Source organism: Capricornis sumatraensis, chromosome 5 (assembly GCF_032405125.1).
Source record: "Capricornis sumatraensis isolate serow.1 chromosome 5, serow.2, whole genome shotgun sequence".
Taxonomy (NCBI): Eukaryota; Metazoa; Chordata; class Mammalia; order Artiodactyla; family Bovidae; genus Capricornis; species Capricornis sumatraensis.
Genome location: NC_091073.1, coordinates 111,988,574 through 112,011,596, shown reverse-complemented (window position 1 = coordinate 112,011,596; position 23,023 = coordinate 111,988,574). Strand labels below are relative to the sequence as shown.

General features: G+C 41.0%; 1 protein-coding gene across 1 annotated transcript in view; it reads left to right on the top strand.

The window, feature by feature from the left end:
* TPK1 (thiamin pyrophosphokinase 1) overlaps positions 1–23,023 on the top strand; it is a 395,099-nt gene that overhangs the window by 190,747 nt on the left and 181,329 nt on the right. Inside the window, exon 6 of the mRNA XM_068973117.1 lies at positions 16,299–16,394. Within this exon, the coding sequence (XP_068829218.1) occupies positions 16,299–16,394 (96 nt within the window). The remainder of the gene's footprint in view (positions 1–16,298; positions 16,395–23,023) is intronic.

Below are 23,023 nucleotides of genomic sequence, written 5' to 3'. Positions count from 1 at the left end.
TATGGAGCTTCCTCACTGTGGGTGGGGTTCTATCAGTGGCTTGTCAAGGTTTCCTGGTTAGGGAGGCTTATCCTGGAGTTCCGGTGGGTGGAGCTGGGTTTCTTCTCTCTGGAGTGCAGTGGAGTGACCAGTGATGGGTTATGAGACATCAAAGGTTTTGGAATAATTTTGAGCTGCCTGTATATTCAAGCTCAGGGGAGTGTTCCTGTGTTGCTGAAGAATTTGAGTGATATGTCTTGTTTTGGAACTTGTTGGCCCTTGGGTGGAGCTTGGTTTCAGTGTAAGTATGAAGGCATTTGATGAGCTCCTATTGCTTAATGTTCCCTGAATTCAAGAGTTCTCTAATGTTTTCAGGTTTTGTATTTAAGCCTCCTGCTTCTGGTCTTCAGTTTTTACAGTAGCCTCTAGACTTCTCCATCTATACAGCACCGATGATAAAACATCTAGGTTAAAGATGAAAAGTTTCTCCACATTGAGGGACACTCAGAGAGGTTCACTGAGTTACAAGGAGAAGAGAAGATGGAGGGGGTAGTTAGAGGTAACTGGAATGAGATGCGGTGAGATCAAAAGAGGAGAGAGCAAGCTAGGCAGTAGTCACTTCCTTATGTGCGCTCTATAGTCTGGCCCGCTCAGGTATTTACGGAGTTATACAGGGAAGAGGAGAGGGAGGAAGTAGACAGAGGTGACCAGGAGGATAAGAGAGAGGAATGAGAAGGAGAGAGACAAATCCTGCCAGTAACCAGTTCCTTAGGTGTTCTCCACTGTCTGGAACACACAGAGATTCACAGAGTTGGATAGAGAAGAGATGGGGGAGAAAAGAGACAGAGGCCACCTGGTGGAGAAAAAGGAGAGTCTATAGGAGAAGAGAGTGGTCAAGCCAGTAATCTCGCTCTCAGGTAAACTTGGGTCGTGAAGTTTGGGTTTTTAAATGAACATAATTGACAACAAAAACCTAAGAGCAAAGGTTAAAAATCTAGAGTAGAGGTTGGATTTTCAAAAATACAATATTAAAGAAAAGAAGCAGAAGGAAAACGCAGGAAAGAAAGAAAGAAAAAAAAAAAACAAAAACAAAACCAAGAATTATTAAAAAAAAAACAAGCAAACAAAAAAAAACAAAACAAACAAACAAACAAAAACCCCACCAACAACCATCCAAAGGCTATATATGGTGTTTGCCTTAAAAAAGAAAAAAAAAAAAGTCTTTTTTTTTTTTTTAAAATAGTAATAATAGGTTATAGTAATAAAAATTAGAGGAGAAATAGAAGATTTAACAATTAAAAAAAAAAGGTTAGGAAAAAAAAAGAGAAAAAAAAAAAAAGAAAGAAAAAAAAAAAAAAAAAAAAAGGAATGATTTTTAAAATAGTAAAAATATATCTGGCTCTTCTCTGATGTTTTGGGCCGTGTGGGATCACTTCCAAGGTGGTTCCCTCTGTTTAACTTCTTCCGTTTGCTGGTTTTTCAGGCTCACTAGTTCAGTCGCGCTGTGGGGAGGGGGAATGCCGCAAACTAATAGCGCTGTCGTGTGCTCTCAGTGTCACAGCCCCGCTTGACCTGTCCCTTCTCGCGGCGCACAAACTGCTCCGGCTCTACGATGCACAGCCGGGAACCGTCTGGGGCCGGCCCTAGGCTGCGTGCACTTCCCGGTCCAAGCCGCTCATGTTTGGCGCTCAGGCAGCCCTCAGAGGCACAGATTCGGCTGGGACTGCGCTTTGTGCCCTTCCCAGGGCCGAGTAGCTCAGGAGTTTGGCGAGCGTGATCGCCGCGGCTTGTCACCTTTTCTGTCGCTGCTGCTCAACTTTCTGGGTGGACCGCTGGCGTCCCCCGTGAGGCAGATTGTGACTGTCCAGCACCCCCAGAAGTCTTAGCAAAGAAGCCCGCTTGCAGTTAGGTAAGTAAAGTCTCTCCGGGTCTGCAATTGCCCCTTTCCAGTCCTTACGGCTCTGGCTGCCTGTCCCCGGCGGGGGATGGTCTGCAGCCGGCTTTTTCCGTTCCGTCCTTTGTTCTGTGCTCGGTCCTGGCGGCGTCTTATGTTCGAGCTTTTCGTGCGGTAGCTATCCCACAGTCTGGATTGCTAGCGCAAGTTAGATCGTTCTGGTTGCGCGTGGGGCGTTCCTGCCCGATTCTTACAAAGCACTGCAGCCCGCGCCTCCCGCGCGTCCCTGCCCTGCCCCCACTTCCCAATGGCGGATGCAGGCGTCTGTGCTGCTTTTCCGCTGGGGGAGTTACTGTTGGGCTTGTAATCTCTTGGTTTTAATTATTTCTTTATTTTTCCTTCCTGTTATGTTGCCCTCTGGGTTTCCAAGACTCGCCACAGACTCGGCAGGGAGAGTGTTTCCTGGTGTTTGGAAACCTCTCTTCTTAAAATTCCCTTCCCGGGACGGGCTTCCCTTCCCGGGACGGGCTTCCCTTCCCGGGACGGAGTTCCCTCCCCACCTCCTTTGTCTCCTTTTTCGTCGTTTATATTTTTCCCTACCTGTTTTTGAAGACAATGGTCTGCTTTTCTGGTTGCCTGCTGTCCTCTGCCAGCCTACAGAGGTTGTTTTGTGGAGTTTGCTCAGCGTTGAAATGTTCTTTTGAGGAATTAGTGAGGGAGAGAGTGGTCTTCCCGTCCTATTCCTCCGCCATCTTTATGCTCCTCTCCGCTGTGACATCTTTGTGTTTCCCCCTTTGCCCATTTGTCTTAGTTCTTCTCTGCCTGATTCACTAATATGAACTCAGAATGAGGAATGTCTCTTACAGATTTTCCCCTTGATATTTTATTTTACTTTATATCTTTCACTTTCTGAGTCAGTCAGTGTTTCCTTGATTCAAGGCTAAAATCACCTACTTCAGTCTTTTTAATTATTCCATCAATCATGCCCTCATGTGTTTCAGTTTCCTGAGACCTTTTGAAGAAACTGTAATATCTCATGTAACTTCTGATACTCTTTCATTGTTGTATAGTCTTTGGGGTCTTTACCGGGTATAGGAATGGGATTTTAAAGCATGCTTCCTTATACTTAGAATGTTAGGCACTTGTTGCAGTATTTAATGTCTTAAAGGGTCACAGAATAAATTGTTTTTCCGTAAATGTAGATGTGTAGGATAGAAGATAATAATATGTTATAAATATAATGATAAAAATGTAAAATAGTTTAAAATGTAATAGACATTGAACTGTGTTATTTAGCCAAATTTTATGATGTGGAAGCTCAGGCTCAAAAAACTTTAAAGACTAGGAAAATGATAGAGACAGCTAGCTTTTGGATGTGGAGAAGGCAATGACACCCCACTCCAGTACTCTTGCCTGGAAAATCCCATGGAAGGCTGCAGTCCACGGGGTCGCTGAGGGTCGGACATGACTGAGCGACTTCATTTTCACGCATTGGAGAAGGAAATGGCAACCCACTCCACTGTTCTTGCCTGGAGAATCCCAGGGACGAGGGAGCCTGGTGGGCTGCTGTCTATGGGGTTGCACAGAGTCGGACACGACTGAAGTGACTTAGCAGCAGCAGCAGCAGCAGCTTTTGGATGAGTGTCCTTTTTTTTTAATGAAAAGAATTTTGTGAAAACTAGGATTCAGTTCCTAGCACTACTTTTCAACAGACTACATATTTGGTCTGTTGGACAGGATTGTTGTTTCTTGCACAAGGTAATTAACGTCTGCAGGAAAGAATGGCAGCAATGCAATGATAGTCAGTGTGAGAACCCGACGCTTTCCCTTCACATTTCCATCATGTCAGTGTCCTTCACCCCCAACCCTGGAGCGGCAAGAGGGGAACTGCAGTAGTTGGGCTAGACAAAGAGTGGCCAAACAGACCAATAGGTCATTAAGTTGTTTTTGTCCTTTAGTTGCGAACTCACGTTAGACTCTTTGCAACCCCATGAACTTCAGCACACCAGGCTTCCCTGTCCTTCACAGCCTCCTAGAGTTTGTTCACGCTCATATTCATCAAGTTGGTGATGCCATCCAACCATGTCGTCCTTGTCGTCCCCTTCTCCTCCTGCTCTCAATCTTTGCCGGCATCAGGGTCTTTTCCAGTGAGCTGGCTCTTCGTATCAGGTGGCCAAAGTATTGGAGCTTTGGCTTTAGCATCAGTCCTTCCAATGAATATTTTGACTGGTTTAGTCTCCTTGCTGCCCAAGGGAGTGTCAAGAGTCTTCTCTAGCATCACAGTTCAAAAGTGTCAATTCTTTGGTGCTCAGACTTCTTTTGATCCAACTCTCATGTCGGTACATGACTTACAGAAAAACTGTAGCTTTGACTATATGGACCTTTCTCAGCAAAGTACTGTCTCTGCTTTTCAGTATGCTGTCTGGGTTTGTCATAACTTTTCTTCCAGGAGCAAGTGTCTTTTAATTTGATGGCTGCGGTCACCATCCACAGTGATTTTGGAGCCCAAGAAAATAAAATCTGTCACTGTTTCTACTTTTTCCCCATCTATTTGTCATGAAGTGATGGGACCAGATGCCATGGTTTTCATTTTTTGAATGTTGAGTTTTAAGCCAGCTTTTTCAGTCTCCTCTTTCATCCTCATCAAGAGGCTCTTTAGTTCCTCTTCACTTTCAGCCATTAAAGTGGTATCATCTGCATATCTGTTGTTCATTTGCTTAGTCATCTCCGACTCTTTGTAATCCCCTGGCCTGCAGCATGCCAGGCTTCCCTGTCCTGTACCATTCCCTTGCTCAAACTCATGTCCATTGAATTGGTGATGACATCTGACCATCTCATCCTCTGTTGTCCCCTTCTCCTCCTGCCTTCAGTTTTTCCCAGCATCAGGATTTTTTCGGATGAGTTGACTCTTTGCATCACATAGCCAAAGTATTGAAGGTTCCGCTTCAGCATCAGTTCTGCCAATGAATATTCAGGGTTGATTTCATTTAGAGTTGACTGGTTTGTTCTCTTTGCTGTCCAAAGGACTGCAAGGAGATATTTTTTTTGCATATCTGAGGTTGTTGGTATTTCTCCCAGTAATCTTGATTCCAACTTATAATTCATACAGCCTGGCATTTCACATAATGTACTCTTCATGTGCTAAATAAGCAGGTGACAATGTACAGCCTTCCTCAGTAATCAGTGCAAAGAAATAGAGGAAAATAATAGAATGGGAAAGACTAGAGATCGCTTCAAAAATTAGAGATACCAAGGGAACATTTCATGCAAAGATGGGCTCAATAAAGGACAGAAATGGTAGGGACCTAACAGAAGCAGAAGATATTAAGAAGAGGTGGCAAGGATACACAGAACTGTACAAAAAAGATCTTCATGACTCAGATAATCACGATGCTGTGGTCATTCACCTAGAGACAGGCATCCTGGAATGTGAAGTCAAGTGGGCCTTAGGAAGCATCACTACAAACAAAGCTAGTGGAGGTGATAGAGTTCCAGTAGAGCTGTTTCAGATCCTAAAAGATTTGTGCACTCAATATGCCAGCAAATTTGGAAAACTCAGCAGTGGCCACAGGGCTGGAAAAGGTCAGTTTTTATTCCAATTTCAAAGAAAGGCAATGCCAAAGAATGCTCAAACTACCACACAGTTGCACTCATCTCACACGCTAGCAAGGTAATGCTCAAAATTCTCTAAGCCAGGCCTCAACAGTACATGAACTGTGAACTCCCAGATATTCAAGCTGAATTGAGAAGAGGCAGAGGAACCAGAGATCAAATTGCCAACATCCATTGGATCATCGAAAAAGCAAAAGAATTCCAGAACACCATCTACTTTTGCTTTATTGACTATGCCAAAGCCGTTGACTGTGTGGATTACGAAAATCTGTGGGAAATTCTGAAAGAGATGGGAATACCAGACCACCTGACCTGCCTCTTGAGAAATCTATATGCAGGTTAGGAAGCAACAGTTAGAACTGGACATGAAACAACAGACTGGTTCCAAATAGGAAAAGGAGTCTGTCAAGGCTGTATATTGTCACCCTGCTTATTTAACTAATGGCAGAGTACATCACGAGAAACTCTGGGCTGGATGAAGCACAAGCTGGAATCAAGATTGCTGGCAGAAGTATCAATAACCTTAGATATGCAGATGACACACCCTGATGGCAGAAAGCGAAGAAGAACTAAAGAGTCTTTTGATGAAAGTGAAAGAGGAGAGTGAAAAAGTTGGTTTAAAACTCAACTAAGATCTTCAGAAAACTAAGATCATGGCATCTGGTTCAATTTCTTCATGGCGAATGGTTGGGGAAACAATGGAAACAGTGAGAGACTTTATTTTTTGGGACTGCAAAATCACTGCAGATGGTGACTGCAGCCATGAAATTAAAAGATGCTTGCTTCTTGGAAGAAAAGCTATGACCAACCTAAATAGCATTTTAAAAAGCAGAGACATTACTTTGCCAACAAAGGTCCGTCTAGTCAAAGCTATGGTTCTTCCAGTAGTCATGTATGGATGTGAGAGTTGAACTATAGAGAAAGCTAAGTGCCAAAGAATTAATGCTTTTGAACTGTGGTGTTGGAGAAGACTCTTGAGAGTCCCTTGGACTGCAGGCAGTTCCAACCAGTCCATCCTAAAGGAAATTAGTCCTGAATATTCACTGGAAGGACTGATGCTGAAGTGCCAATACTTTGGCCGCCTGATGTGAAGAACTGACTCATTAGAAAAGACCCTGATGCTGGGAAAGATTGAAGGGACGACAGAGGATGAGATTGTTGAGTGACATCACCAGCTCGATCAACAGGAGTTTGAGTAAGCTCCGTGAGTTGGTGATGGACAGGGAGGCCCTGTGTGCTGCAGTCCATGGGGTCACAAAGAGTCAGATACGCCTGAGCGAATGAAGTGATGAACTGAATGTTACACATGTGGAGGAGCTCTCAAAATGCTGAAAGAATAGGTTAATATAAAGTGGTAGTATTTTGTTTTACTTTGCATAATTGTTTACTTAAGAGCTTTTGAATAGCTATACTTAGCAACATTGGTTTTAAAGGGATTTCTAATCATTTCTTTTCCATAAGTATATAATTTATGAACGTTAATTTGCTTCATAATCAAAATCAATGATAACATACTTTTGAGTTTGACAATGCCTTGGGTTCAATTTTGTTTAAATTTAACAGAATCTGGACAGATGCTTTTAATCTTCGGTGAAAAACATCTGCATTGCTCTGCCTAATGTCATGTATCTTATTATTTTCTCCTGTAGCTGTGTCTCCTACCCACTTCTGCCCAGCCAGATGTCAGAATATTTTATACATGGTAATACTGGGGATCTTTCTGACCCAGGGATCGAACCTCCTCCTGCATTGCAGGCAGATTCTTTATCATCTGAGCCACCAGGGCAGTCTAAAATTAATAAATTTAGAGAAAAGGCAAGTTGAATTAGGAGAAATTTAAAACATTAGCAAGTTTGACTCAACGCCAGATGGAGAAAATTGTATAAATATATAAAGCTCAATTCCATTTATCGATGTACTTTTTTAAGTGGATAACTCTCTCTCTCTCTCTCACACACACACATACACATATCCCCTGAGTACAGTAATTTCTTAGGCTTAAGCTTGAAAACTAATTAACATATGCTGAGCTATAAGGGCTTTGTTAAGGGAATTATAGACAGGCAATTTCCTGTCAACTGAGTGACAGGTTCTTCACTTTATATTCTTACAACTGGTTGGCTTCTGCTTATTAGCATCTCAGGAAGGGAATGATGAGACAGGCAAGGGACTTTATGTGAATCTGTTTCAGGAATACACCTTCATTCTTGTGCTTGCCTCAATCGTAGTCCTTTCAGATTGTCTTTAATTTTCAAAGCCTGTTTTGTTTTAATTTGTTTAACATGTTTAAGGCATTTAAAAAGGGGGAGCCTATGCCCTTTAAATTTCTCTTTGTGATCCCCTGGACTGTAGCCCACCAGGCTCTTCTGTCCCTGGAATTTTCCAGGCCGGCATACTGCAGTGGATTTTCATACCCTCCTCCAGGGATCTTCCCCACCCAGGGATTGAACGCAGCGTTGCAGGCAGATTCTTTACTGTCTGAGCCACCAGGGAAGCTCTGTAAATTTCTGAGCCCTCTCCAGTGCCTCAGCGGTGACTGCAGGGCCAGGCCAGCCTGCTGCTTCTCTAACTCTGCCATCTCTGGGGTCTCTGTGACCGTTTCTCTCTCCTCATTCATTAGGCTCATGGAACCCCCTTCTCATCAGTTCTCCCCCAGGTTCCCCACCTGCAGCTGTTGTGTATTCTTTCCTTTGTTTTTTCCTTGCAGAACCTGATTGAAATAATTTTATCATAATTTTAATTTTTATCATAATTCCTTATCCTATTAATATGTGATCTCCTGCAGCCTGAATTCTGTCATTCATTCTAGGATACCAGCAAATAGTAGATTCTCATGAAAGTTTGTATGACTCAGGTGTCTAATGCTGCTTTTAGATACTTGATATAAAAAAGATTCACATGAAGTGCCACACAATACTTAGTATAAAAAAAGACATTTGTGATCATAAGAATTTGTGAAATTTGACATTCTGTAGGTCCCTCTTGAAAATTCACCATGCACAGTATCATTTTAAGTAAGTCTGCCAAAATTTTAATTTTGTTCACCTTAGTATTATACTTCTCAAGTGAGTTTGACTGTTGAGAAACTACCCTTTATCCATTAACAGTTAGGGTAAGATACTGGTTTCTGAAAGGCTGAAATATAGTTGGTTGCTTATAAGTTGGTTGTATTTCAGGTTTTCTCTACCTTTAAAGATTGGTGTGAGAAAGTCTCAGCAGAGCCTTTTTTAAATGTGTTTATTTTTTATTGAAGGATAATTGCTTTACAAAATTTTGCTGTATTCTATCAAACCTCAACATGAATGAACCATATGTATACATAAACCCCCTCCCTTTTGAAACTCCCTCCCATCTCAACATAATCTTGAAAAGGGTACTAGTCAATAATTACTTTGAAGTGTTTCCAGGATACCAGACACTTTTATATGTACTCTCACTTATAAATTCATACAATCCTTTCTTACTTTCATTTATAAATTTATGTAATTCTTTACAGTCTGAGCCTTCCCTGATGGCTCAGATGGTAAAGAATCTGCCTGCAATGCAGGAGACCCTGGGTTGGGAAGATCCCCTGGAGAAGGGAATGGCTACCCTCTTCGGTATTCTTGCCTGGAGAATCCCATGGACAGAGGAGCCTGGTGGGCTGCAGTCATGGGGTCACAAAGAGTTGAACTGAGGAACTAACACTTTGCTAATCCTTACATCACATTCTATTAGGTTGGAACTGTCACCTACATTTTACAGTTGAATATGGAAGCACAGAGAGGTTGAGCAATTCACCCAACTTTACCAGGTCAGAAATGGTTTAACTAGGATCTAAGCGGGCATTCTGACCGCAGAATGCATGCACTTTCCTGGCCATTACACCATAACTCTCTGGATGAAAAGAAGGAGTTCTCCAAGTAAAGTGAAAATCAGTTTCACAGGTTGAGGAAATCTTGCAGCTTCCTTTTGTGAGTATTCAGTTTCCCTTTTCTGTGTCTGCTGAGGTCTGAGTAATTGAACACACCCCCCCCCCAATTCCTTCAGTGCTCCCTCTCCTACCCACCCACATCCTCGCCTTTTTGGGGAGACTCGGAAGAGAGCCAGTGGAGAGCAGTTCCGTCCTTGGCCTGTTTGTAGTGGGTGTGAAGGAACAGCACCCAGACGAGACCAGATCTCTGGGTCCGTGTGCTTGTATGAACATTATAAAGTAGGAGCGTATTCAAGCCTCCTAAGGGAGGAAGGATCTGTAGCTCTTTGGCTTGAGGGTTCTCACGACGGGCTCCGCAATCCATAATTGACTAGAGGACTCATGGGACTTGGTATATAGTCAGACTCACAGCTGTGATTTATTACAGAGAGGCTGGGAAGCAGCATCAGCTAAGGGGAAAGGCACTGGGGGAGAAATTCTGGAGAAAATGAGTCGCTAGTCAAGAGTCCTTTCCCAGTAGTCACAGAGGATGCCCTTAATCAGATTGTAAGAAGTGTGATGTGTTGCCACCAGGGAAGCTCATTGGTGACTTCATGCCCAAAATGTTACTGGGGGCCAAACAAACAACAACCATAACAAAACAGGTTCTCGGCGTAAACCGTGTTGTTTGTACAAATAAGTTAGGCACAGTGAGCCAGTGTCGGGGAAAGTTGTTTGTTTGTCAGTGTGGGGAACTCTTTACCATTCAGGTCCTCCAGGACCAGTCCAAAGGGCAGCCTTGCAAGCAGGCTATAAAAAAGCATTCTTGAGCCTGATGTGTTAAATCTTTCAGGCACCCTCTTCCATTGGGAACTCTTGACTCTGCTTTTAGCAAAGAAGCCATCATTTGAGACCCTGTGCTGTGTTAAAATGACGTTTGACTTCTGTTAATAGAAGTGGTGCTTTTCTTGTTTGAAATGTTTAAAGTTTTTGTTCAATGCCATGTTGAAAGGAAAGGTTATTTTACGACACCCAGGGCAGTGAAGATTATAGCAGATTAGAATGTCTCTCTGTGTTTGGGATTGAATGGAGAATTGTTGCAAGGTTAAATTACATTTATTCTTTTCTTTTATATACCATCTAGAAAAACAGTAAGAAAACACTCTATTACTTTAGGCAATCTATTACTTAAGAGTTTTTAAGAGTTTAATCATGTGACATTCTTGCTGAAGAATTGTTTCTCATCAGTTGTCACTTGATAATTTCTACCTTGAAAAGTAGAAATGTTTTTGGAAGTCTGGTAAATAAAACTGAAGTAGCAATCTACCATAGTATGCCTTATACAATAAAGAGGCAAGTGGGAAATAGTTACTTTCGTGATAACATCTCTTCAGGGTAAAAAGCCAATTTTCATACCTGTATCAAGGAACATAGATGATTTAGATTCCAATTGGCTTTATGTAACTATTCCCCTTCTTAGCAAATTTGAGAACAAGTTTGGGCTAATTTTAGATCTCTATCTTTGATTATTCAGAGTATAAGTCATTTTGCTTTATGCCTGCTGTTCTTTTAATCTGGCAGGCTATTTCTTATTACACAGTTCTGGTCAATTCAGTTTAATAAAGGATTATGGAACCTCATTATTAAAAATGTAATATATTCAATTTTTTTAAGACTCTTGAGTGTATCTCCCTAAAATATTTTTGAATGTATCCTAACAGGATGGCATCACTGACTCAGTGGGCATGAGTTTGAGCAAACTCTGGGAGATAGTGAAGGACAGGGAAGCCTGGCGTGCTGCAGTTCATGGGGTCGCAAAGAGTTGGACACGACTTCAGTTCAGTTCAGTTCAGTTCAGTAGCTCAGTCGTGTCTGACTCTTTGCGACCCCATGAATCACAGCACGCCAGGCCTCCCTGTCCATCACCATCTCCTGGAGTTCACTCAGACTCATGTCCATCGAGTCCATGATGCTATCCAGCCATCTCATCCTCAGTCGTCCCCTTCTCCTCCTGCCCCCAATTCCTCCCAGCATCAGAGTCTTTTCCAATGAGTCAACTCTTTGTATGAGGTGGCCAAAGCATCATTCCTTCCAAAGAAATCCCAGGGCTGATCTCCTTCAGAATGGACTGGCTGGATCTCCTGGTAGTCCAAGGGACCCTCAAGAGTCTTCTCCAACACCACAGTTCAGAAGCATCAATTCTTCGGTGCTCAGCCTTCTTCAAATAGGGACTGAAAAACGACGTACAAAAAGAAAGACTGCTTCAGTAGTGGATGAGGGAAAATAGTGTGTGGGGGCTAGAATTTTAAGACACCACAAAACTCATATTATCTGGTCGCTTTATTAAAAAAATTAACAATATTCCAATTTGATGGGATATATATTTCATGTTTTCAGAGCCAGCTTGAAAGGTGATCTTGACATCTTCTTACCTCCTCCTAGTTACCCTTGATTGACCCCTATTTCCCGTCCTGAAAGTGTCCTTTTCTGTCATATTGTCCTTTAGCACCTTAGTCCTCAGTTGGGCAAACCACTTCCAGGACAAACCTGCTTCACACTCCAGAATTATCTTTCTTTTCCCTTCCTCTCCAATGAAAGTCTTTTCCTTAATGATTTGTTTGTAATTAAGAAGGAAGTATAGCAAGTAAATTAATTCACGGTAAGAAATTCATCATGAATTATCTTTCCTAGTATTACATTTTAAAAGAAGAAACTTTTTAATCCTCATATACCAGTAGGATTATTCATATTTTCGGCCTTCCTAGAAAACACTCCAGCAATCTATCAAGGATCATAAAAAATGTTCTTACAATTTTTTCAGTAGTTTCATTTTTAGAATTCAAGTCTAAGAAAAATAATCAGAGATAAACACTTCTACACAGAGATATTGATCAGAAAGACGTTTAATAGCCAAAAAAGTGAATTATATCATAAATGATAAACATAGTGACAATATAATGAGCTAGAAATGCAGAAAAAAGCAAGGAAAAGGATAACTAAGCATTCACTGCTCATTTCAGATGTTTGTGGATACACTGAGTCCTCCAAGCCTTGGGCTACAAAGGAAGCAGCGTGCAGTCAGGCAGGTTTCATATCTGCCTGACAGTTAAAGACTTTTCAGGTAAAAACTGGAGAAAACTAATTAAATAAAGAGTCATGTAAATTGGGCTTCCCTGGTGGCTCACACAGTAAAGAATCTGCCATGCAGGAGACCCAGGTTCAATCCCTGGGTCAGGAAGATCCCTTGGAGAAGGAAATGGCAACTCACTCCAGTATTCTTGCCTGGAGAGTCCCATGAACAGAGGAGCCTGGCGGGCTAGAGTCCATGTGGTTACAAAGAGTTGGGCACAACTGAGTGACTACAATTTTCATAAATTATAAAGGAATTTTTCTGCTTAAACCTTCCAAAATACCCAAAGTTTATTGTAAACAGGGTTGAGTACAAAGCATGGTAGGTGAAGAGTATGGGCTTCTTTGATCACATACTCTCTCCTTATCAGCTGTATGACCTTGGGCAAGTTATTTAAACTCTGTACTCCAGTATTCTTGCCTGAAGAGTCCCGGTGGACAGAGGAGCCTGGCAGGCTACAGTCCATGGTGTCGCAAAGAATGGGACTTGACCGAGTGACTAAGCACATACTTCAGTTTACATATCTTAAAATGTGATGATTACTTTTACCTTATAAGGTTATCTTCGAGATTCAAGATCATAATGTATAAAGTGACTCATATCTCAAATGAGTAATCACATCTTACTTTTTATCATTGACTTCAATGAGAAAGATAATTTTCAATAGATCACAATTTTAATATTCCTATTTTAAGATAACTTTTGAGGTTCTCTGATTTTTCATAGAATTAAGTTATATATTGTTAGGGCTAAAAACATCTCAGTTTATTGAAAAGCGTTTTAGACTGGGCATTGTGGCTCTACATTTTCTAAAGATCCTTTTTAGGTTAGAACAAATTCAGAATAGCTCTGATTTTGACACACTGAAATTTGTAATGTCAATCCAAGTCTTTTTCTTTCCAATTCTAGTATAAAACAGAATCAATAAAATGTAGTATAAAAAATAATCCATTTTGAAAAAAAGTGTCCTTTATGTCTGTCAGGCAGACATAAAACAAACTATTTATTAGAATTCTTATTTAAATTTCTGTTTGTAGAGTGAGAAAAATTACCCAAGAAAAATGCATAATATGAGATTGGAGCTACCTACTGGCTTATAAAATAATAATTTGTATTCTAAAAAATATATATCCTAAAATCATATATATTATATATATATTAAGGCAATAAGGCAACTGAGAAAAATTAAAGATAGTAGTAGTTGAACTTTATGGAAATTTTGGAAAATTCCTGTATATCTTAATGTAAAATACACATATCTAATGGAAACTAACATTGGAAACTGTTTATTAGAATGTTATATACTTTAATTGGCCAAGTCTGATATCTTGAATATCTTCATAAAGCCCAGTTCTAATGACTCCAGGGAATTGAACCTTATTTTGTATTGCCAAAAATTGCAAATAAATATGAGCACATTTCTACAATTTTCTTGTCTGCGGGATCATGATAGTTTTTCATCTTTACTTTTATATTTTCCCTCTTCTGGATATTAATATGTTATGATAAGACCCAGAAAACAGGGAAAACGTCTTTCGTTGGCCAAAGACCTATGTGTTGTGTTCCATGTCTCCTAAGCTTCTCTATGTGTCCATCTTAAGTTGCTGAAGCCTAGGTCTTATAGTTCAAGTAGCTCTTTTCTTAATATTCTGTGGAGCCAACTTTAGAGGTATCATAAGACCTGGGCTTCTTTAGAGGTATCGTAAGAACTGGGGGGTAGTGGTAAAAGAATCTGCCTGCAATTCAGGAGACGCAAGAGATGCAGATTCGATCCCTGGTTTGGGAGGATCCCCTGGAGGAGGAAATGGCAACTCACTCCAGTGTTCTTGGCTGGAGAATCCCATGGACAGAGGAGCCTTGTGGGCCATAGCTCGTGGGGGTTTTAGAGAGTGTGTGCCTGACTGAGCAGCTAAGCATGTGTGAAAACCTTGGTCTTTCAGTTGTCTAGGAATTTGTTCCCATGTCACGGGAGTAAAGAAACAGGGTTTCTAAATGTGACCTGCTGATAATTACTACCTTGCTGTCCAGTTTTTTAGTCAAGTTAAACTTCTTTTTATTGTCTTAATCTACAGATATAGTGGGACTACATAGGTGATGTCTTGGATTCCCTTTAGCTATAAGGTTTCTTGTGGATCTGTGCTGATTCTGGGGTGATAACAGTGAAAGCAAATGATGATCTATTAGTCACCTCTTGTATTGCTATTTCTGTTTGCCTTTTTAATTTTGTTTCCCTTTGTTGGAGTGATTATTTCTCTGGTCAGTGCTTAAAAAAGGAAGATAATTAATCATTGTCATATTTGGCAGTAAAATAAGATACCACACTCTCCTACCACATTTGCCAACAGACCTTTTCATTCCTCAAGAATTTTATTTATTGAACACTTAACTATATAGCACACTGGTGCCAGGCACTGGAAACAGTAATAAAAGTATAAGGCCTGCTCTCCAGAAAGTTTCAATATAGTGATTTTTGGTTTGTTGACAATCTAATATCCTCTTCTCTGATAATATTCCTGTATGCTCTGGCATATTCTTGTCTTTTTTTTTTTTTTTTTAGGGGTGTTAGCCTGAGAGAAGGCAACTTCATATTCTTGCTTGGCCATTATAGTAAATTTCAATGTCCTTTTAGGGTCAGGAAAGTATTTATCGATGATCTTGTAAAAATGACATATGCATCTTTTAGGACATAATATATTTTTGAATGATGAGAAATTAATTTTTTCACTGGTCACTACATTGTAGGACAGTCATAAATGAATGAAGCACAGCTTGAGCCCGACACCTTTCAGGAGACCTTGAAGTTAAAGAAGAACCTTTAAATCTACTGAGAATGGTTTTTGGAATAATTTAAGAGCCAGTATGGGTGTTTTGTATCCTTGAGAACTCTTTGAATGGCAACTTTATATACTAGATTATATTTAACTTTCCCTTACTCAGCTGTTTGTCAGAGACCTCACATTGTTTCATTCCTGAATTAAGAAGTCCAAAGTCTCATTGTGCTCTGGTTTTACATATCTTTGCTTCTGTAAGACATTGGAGGAGACGGTGTGATTTCAAAAATACTGTTTCTCGAACCATCTCAGTTCACTAGTGCCAGCAAGCTGACACTTTTGTGGCGTTATAGTTATAAATATATTTCAGTGTTTTTCACTAGGTAAAATATCTGTTGTAGAGGAGGCAAAGAACTTATAAATTCACTTCATTATCTCCAAAAGATAATCCAAGAGGTGTATTTACACAGGCATCTCTCTTCCTGCTTCTTTTTACGTGGGGAAAAAAAGTATTGTAAAGGAATTTTATAAGACAGCTAACTTGATTTTACTTAAAATGTAGTTCATCAGTTCATCTTTAGCTGGTATTAGTTTTTCTATTCATGTAAGTAAACTTAGAAAGTCTGCTCAAAGAAACTCAACGTTTATTAGAAGTAGTTTCATTTTAGTTTCAAGTCATTTCACTGTGAGTGCATTTTATAATACTCATACAGATGTCCTTATGTTAATCTTGAATGTTATCACAGCAGTGAGTTTTAAAGACCATTAATGTGGTATTAGCTGTACTTTTTTTGGGTAGAATGATTGTCATAATCAGATCACCATTTTAGTAGTCTAACATCATTGCTGAGAGGTCCTGTTATGTGAAATAAGAAAGATAATGATAATGATTTTAATGATCAAGGTATAACACAGGCAGGCACCATAGGATATGTGTGATGCTTTCTCTTTTATAGCTCTTGATCTTGTTCCTCAGTCGACATCATTATTAACTTCTGCCTTTTATCTCATTTAACACAGGGCTGTGAAATTATTTCAACTCCTGATCAAGACCATACTGACTTTACCAAGTGCCTTGAAGTGCTCCAGAGGAAGATAGAAGAGAAAGACCTACAGGTAAGATCGATGCCTGTTTGGTGTTTATGAATCTTAAACCAAGGATGTGAAAAATCCTATTTTTACTCACCTGAAATCATTATTTGCTTTTGTGCTGATTATCTGGATTCCCTTGTCAGGTTTCTTCAGTAGATGAATAAATGTGTACTTAGTTGCCAAAACATTAACATGTATACTTGAATCAGAGGTCACAGATTTTGGAACCTTCCAGTGAGTGGTAGGTCCCTAAATGTGTAAAGTGGACCTTGTATATAGCAATCAAAACTGACAGCTCATTCTCAGCCTAAAGGAAGTAGCTGCTCTCCATCCGAAGTTGTTTTTTACCGTGCACAGCTGTGTGTGTATGTGTTTGTTTATATAGTATGTAGGCAAGACCAACAAATATGGCCTGGATTTGGCCATCCTTGCAAATTCTTATTTAAACAAATAAAATAATATTTACCTTTTTTAAAAATGAGAGAAGCGTCTGTTACTTTGCATGCATGGACTCTTTAAGGTATTCAGTAGTGATTTTCACCTAGCATCCAAGTGTATAATCATATAATCACATTGTTTAGCTAATGTACACATTTGTAATTTTTAATATTTTACAGTATTTTTGACACTTGTTGAAATAATATGTAAACTTTTTATAGCCTTTATCCAGTGATGATCCACAAAATTAAACCTGAAGCTTTGAAAGACAATTGACTTATTTTCCTGGGAAGGACAGGGAGATAAACTGAGATGCATGATCCAAGGCGTTGTTTTATTAAAACAGTTTTTTTGTGTGTGTGTGTGGCATGTGGGATATTAGTTCCTGGACTAGGGATCAGACTCATGCCCTTTGCAGTGGATGCACAAAGTCTTAATCACTGGACTTCCAGAGAAGCCACCAGCATGTCATTTTAAAGGAAGAATTCAAGGACACCTCTGTACATTGGGATGGTTTTCAAAAAGTACAACAGGATAGTATTTCAAGGTTTCCTCAATAATCGTGGGAAAGGACCAATTCAGACCCAGCGCGGGCAGATCTCATGTCTGCTTGCTGCATGTCTTGGCTCCAGGTAGCCTTTGCCTTCAGTCTGGTCTCCCCGACTGTCTGCAGTGGCTGCTTGTAGCAGGTTCTTTACGCCTTCACATCAGAGGGATTGAGGGGTAGGGGTGTCACTTGCCACCGTCATTAGACCTCGGTCCTGAAATCTCTCCATGAACTTAGACATGGTTTCAGCGCAGGATAATAAAAGTTACCTGATTGTCTGGGACCGGAGTAGGGAGTGGGGTCAACCGCCGAGTCGCGTACAGTCTCACTCTACAGCTGGTACACAGTGGTGGAACAGCCTAGGTGGTGGAGAGGCACCCCTAATAAAAACTTGCTCCTTCGCAGAAGTTCTGGGAGATTTACTCTAAGGTATATTTACGAAGCTGACGGAGTCGATCCTTTCCTCCCTTTGAAGGGGAAAGCCTTTTGTAACCATCGTTAGTTGACGAGTAGCTCACTCTACAAACTTACCACAAGTAATTGAGTGAACCTTTCTCATATCTGTGGTGGCTTGGGCTGTACTAAATGTGCCACTTTCAGCAGTCAATTGCTGTAATTATCTGTTTGTTTACGGAAAAGGGGGAACAGCCTACTGAGAGTTATCGGCTTCATCCAGACATAGCTGATGTGGAATTTCTTAGAAGAAAGTTCCAAATCTTCACAATAGTTTCTGTTTTCCTAGTGCTCCCACTGGAGAAGGCGATGGCACCCCACTCCAGCACTCTTGCCTGGAAAATCCCATGGACAGAGGAGCCTGGTGGGCTGCCGTCCATGGGGTCACGAAGAGTCAGACACGACTGAGCGACTTCACTTTCACTTTTCACTTTCATGCATTGGAGAAGGAAATGGCAACCCACTCCATTGTTCTTGCCTGGAGAATCCCAAGGATGGGGGAGCCTGGTAGGCTGCCGTCTATGGGGTCGCACAGAGTCGGACACGACTGAAGCGACTTAGCAGCAGCAGCAGCAGTGCTGCCACTGGAAGCTGGGAAGGCAGTGATGTGCATGTCATTTATTGTGTCTAATTGATAGGATCTATAAACAGTATTCAGTCACTGAATCACAGAATAAACCATTGTGTCTCAAACTCAACAACCAAAATCTAGAGAGAGCCTCAGGCTGGGAGGAGAGAGTAGAGTAATCAGGTGTTCTGATCAGTGAAACAAACTGAGCAAAATGTTGGCCGAGCCACTGGAGACCCAGAGCAAGAGGACTTTTCCGAGGACTCCTGCATTGGGCAGAAAGGACCACACCCTCCTGCTCCCCTGTACTTAGGTTGGAGGCTGCCAGGGAAACGTGTGGCCCTAGAGGCAGGCAGTGGTGTGTCACAAAGGAATTGCTGCTGGGCGAGGAGAGCCAGCTGACTTCCTTACAGCTCAGTAGTGAGGTCTTTGTGGGGAGGATGGGAACAGGGCACCTCCGTGGCAAGCATGCTTTGGGTCCAGGGCATTCCCCTTCCTCATCTTGAGCCCCTCTTTCTCCTTATTCCTAAAAGATTCTAGATTCCCCCTTCTCCTTTGCCTTAAGGTGTTTCTGTATATGTTGCTCCCTCCCACTAGAATGTCTTGAATACATTTTCATTTTCTTGCCAAAGCCATGATGGAGTCCTGACGTCGTCACAGAGGACTTTTCAAAAATATTCATTGATTTATTTGGCTGCCCCGGGTCTTAGTTGTGGTGTGGAATCTTTCATTGTGACTTGTGGGGTTTTCATCGTGACATGTGAGCTCTCAGCTGAGGCACGTGGGATCTAGTCCCCTGATCAGGGATGGAACCTGGGCCCATTGCTTTGGGAGCGCAGAGTCTTAGCCACTGGACCACCAGGGAAGTCCCTGAAGGACGTTCCCCCACCATTGCTCTGGGTTACACTCCGCTGCTCTACATTGCCATGCTTCCGTCTTTTCTCTGTTAAGATACCCTGAACACTTTTGTTAATTATTTCTGTTCACTAAGGCCTTTCTTCCCAGCTTGACTGTGTAGCCCATGAAGCTGAGATCAGGTCTGTTTTGTTCATGACCAAGTGGCAGCACTTTGCATATGTGATGCTCGGGGAGCTCAGGACAGCAGGAGATGATGTGTCTAGGGGAGAGGCTTTTTAGGGAAGCCTGAGACATAAGAAAGAAACAGGAGTTAGACGGCAGAGGGGAGAAGGTAGTGGCCAAGTACGGCAGTATGCAGAAAAGATGACTAGCACTCCAGTGAGGCAACAGGGTAGGTTTTGAAGAATTTTAAGACAGAGAACGGTGTGATGACTTTGTTGTTAGAAGCATGGTTAGGTCAACCGAACGCATAACTCACAGTGAAAACCATACAAAGTAGCTGTTGTTCAAACTGAAAAAGATGTCTGTGTTAAATCTGAGGACTCTCTGTGGGCTTCCGTCTGAGTATGTTTTGCCTGGGAGTGACAACATGGTCTTTGATTCAGTGTAATAGTAGGAGAAAAGCAAGAGTAGAAACATTAGAAAGGAAAATCATGAAAGGTTTCCCTCCACACATTCTCCTAACCTCAAGTGAGATCACCATGAGGACGTCTACAGATTTCTTCCTAAAATATATGTGAACTATAGCAGAAACTCCTTTATTCTTCCCCACTTAATGAATGTTAGAAAATTATCAGACTTTTCTGGTTTTCCACTTATTAAATTGTAAATATGAATGTGTAATCCAAATGTCTATATTTGGTGAGATCTCCTTAGCATATATGTTAAAATATCAACTATAATATAAATGAACTAAAGTAGTATTTACTAAAGTAGTATTTAATATGCTGAGGAGCCATACTATGTAACATATTAAAACTTTGTAGAATTTGGATTAGGATCTGTCCTTATCCTTAAGGGGTTTACTATCTAGAACATGAGGTTAATTATTAAAAAAAATTTCCCTACATTGCCTTATTTATTATTTATTTACCTATATAAAACCTGCCCCTCCTGAACTTTTATTCCTTTGTGAAAGGCTTCTGTGATACATGTGGCTTTTTAATGCTTTGCTTTTATGTTGCCATATTGTTTATCTGTGACTGAGTTATGAATAATACATTATCAGGATGCCATCTGATATGCCTGAATCTTCAAAGAGCAAATATACTTTTTGATGCTGTGATACACATTTGAGATCGAAACTCTGGAATACAAGGGAAAACATTAAAAGCTATTGCTCCAACTTTCAAAAAATGTAAGACATACATTGTTTAGGGTGAAGCAGGAAGATATCTAAATGATAAGGCCCTAAGAATAATAGTTCTCCCAAAATGTAGCTTGGGATATTTCCTAGAATTACATGGCAATAGAATCAGTTACTTTAGTTTCTGTTATTTTAAAGAGACTTTGTATTGGACACAATTTAGGCAGAAAAGTTGATGTTAATTTCAAACTGTATAGATTTCAACTCATACCAGTTTTATTTGTTAAAACCTCGATGCCTTTTAACCCTTTATACTATGTTATTTTTATAAACAGTTTTTTAAATTAAATGACACAGGATGCTGAATAAATCAAGTATTACATAGTGAAAGTGAAGTCGTTGAGTCGTGTCCTACTTTTTGCGACCCCATGAACTATAGCCTACCAGGCTCCGCTGTCCATTAAATTTTCCGGGCAAGAGTACTGGAGTGTGTTGCTATTTCCTTCCCCAGGGGATCTTCTCGACCCAGGGATTGAACCCGGGTCTCCTGCATTGCAAGAAGACGCTTTACCATTTGAGCCACCAGGGAAGCCCTAAGTATTACATAAATAAGAGCAAATGCCTAAATTTTCTATACACAGAGACTAGTATTAGTGACTAACTTAAATATCCATAAAAACTGTGGAGATAAGCGTTAACCAAAGAGGACAGAGTAGAAAGACCCTGAGCTTGCCTCCTCTCTGGGCCACATCAAAATTACAACTCTCTACAGAGCAACTATCGGTGAAAAGCCCTGAAGCCTACCAGAAAAGATCTGTAGAAAGAAAACATAACAAAACAGGTAGGAAGGGCAGAGTCTGGTATAGTCAGAACTCGTACCCCCAGGGTGGGCGACCTGTAAACAGGAGATTAATTACAGTTAGCGGAGGTTTTCCCCAGGGAGCCAGGGTTGTGAGCCCGGCATCAGGCTCCCCATCATGGGGGTCCTGTGTCTGGAAGATGAGCCCCCAGGATGTGTGGCTTCGAAGGCCAACGGAGCTTACTTTTCAGAGACCAAGAGGGCTGTGGAGAGATAGATAGTCTATTTTTAAAGGGATCCAGGAAAGAACTAGTCATTTGAAAGGTGCCTGAATCACACCTGCTGATCTTGGAGAGTTTTAAACTATTTTTATCCACTAAATGTTAGTATTGGACGTGATTATTTTGTAATGGACTAATTTTTTTTAATGTTCATACGAAATAACTGTTGCTACTTATCAAATTTAAGACGGACTATATCTGATTGGCTAACTCATTATATCTGAATGGCTCAAATGGTAAAGAATCTGCCTGCAATGCAGGAGACCAGGTTCCCACCCAGGTTGGGAAGATACCCTGAAGAATGGAATGGCAACCTGGAGAATTTCATAGACATAGGAGACTGGTCCATTTTCCCCCGTCACTTCATGGCAAATAGATGGCGAAACAATGGAAACAGGGACAGACTATATTTTGGGGAGTGCCAGAATCACTGCAGATGGTGACTGCAGCCATGAAATTAAAAGATGCTTGCTCCTTGGAAGAAAAGCTATGACCAACCTAGATAGCTTATTAAAAAGCAGAGACATTATTTTGCCGACAAAAGTCTATCTAGTCAAAGCTATGGTTTTTCCAGTAGTCATGTATGGATGTGAGAGTTGGGCCATAAAGAAAGCTGAGCGCCGTAGAATTGATGCTTTTGAACTGTGGTGTTGGAGAAGACTCTTGAGAGTCCCCTGGACTGCAAGGAGATCCAACCAGTCCATCCTAAAGGAAATCAGTCCTGAATATTCATTGGAAGGACTGATGTTGAAGCTGAAACTCTAGTACTTTGGCCACCTGATGCAAAGAACTGACTCATTTGAAAAGACCCTGATGCTGGGAAAGATTGAAGGCAGGAAGAGAAGGTGACCACAGAGGATGAGATGGTTGGATGACATCACCGACTCGATGGACATGAGTTTGAGCAAGCTCCGGGAGTTGGTGATGGACAGGGAGGGCTGGCATGCTGCAGTCCATGGGGTCTCAAAGAGTCGTACACGACTGAGTAACTGAGCTGAACCGAGGAGACTGGTGGCCTACAGTTCATGGGGTCTCAAAGAATTGGACTCAACTGAGCTACTGACTCTTTCTATCTGATTGGACTAATTACGTTTCCAGTATGATAAGACATGTACAGGAAGATAGTTGTAAGATAGTCCTCTGAGAAGTGTTTTCTAGGTACTGTGATGTCTTCAGTAAAGTCCGCTCTGATGAGCTGATTATCTGTGTCAAGATTTCAGTCTTATCTGAAGCCAAACAATAAATCTGTTGTGTGTGTAAATGTCTTCTAGAGAGGAGTGAATACTGTGTTTACATTAGAGAAACCTAGTCAATGCCACCTTAAAGTATCATAGTAAACATCATCATTGATAATTCAGAGCAGAGTAGATAAGAGAGACATGAAAGCTAAATGCAGTGGGGTG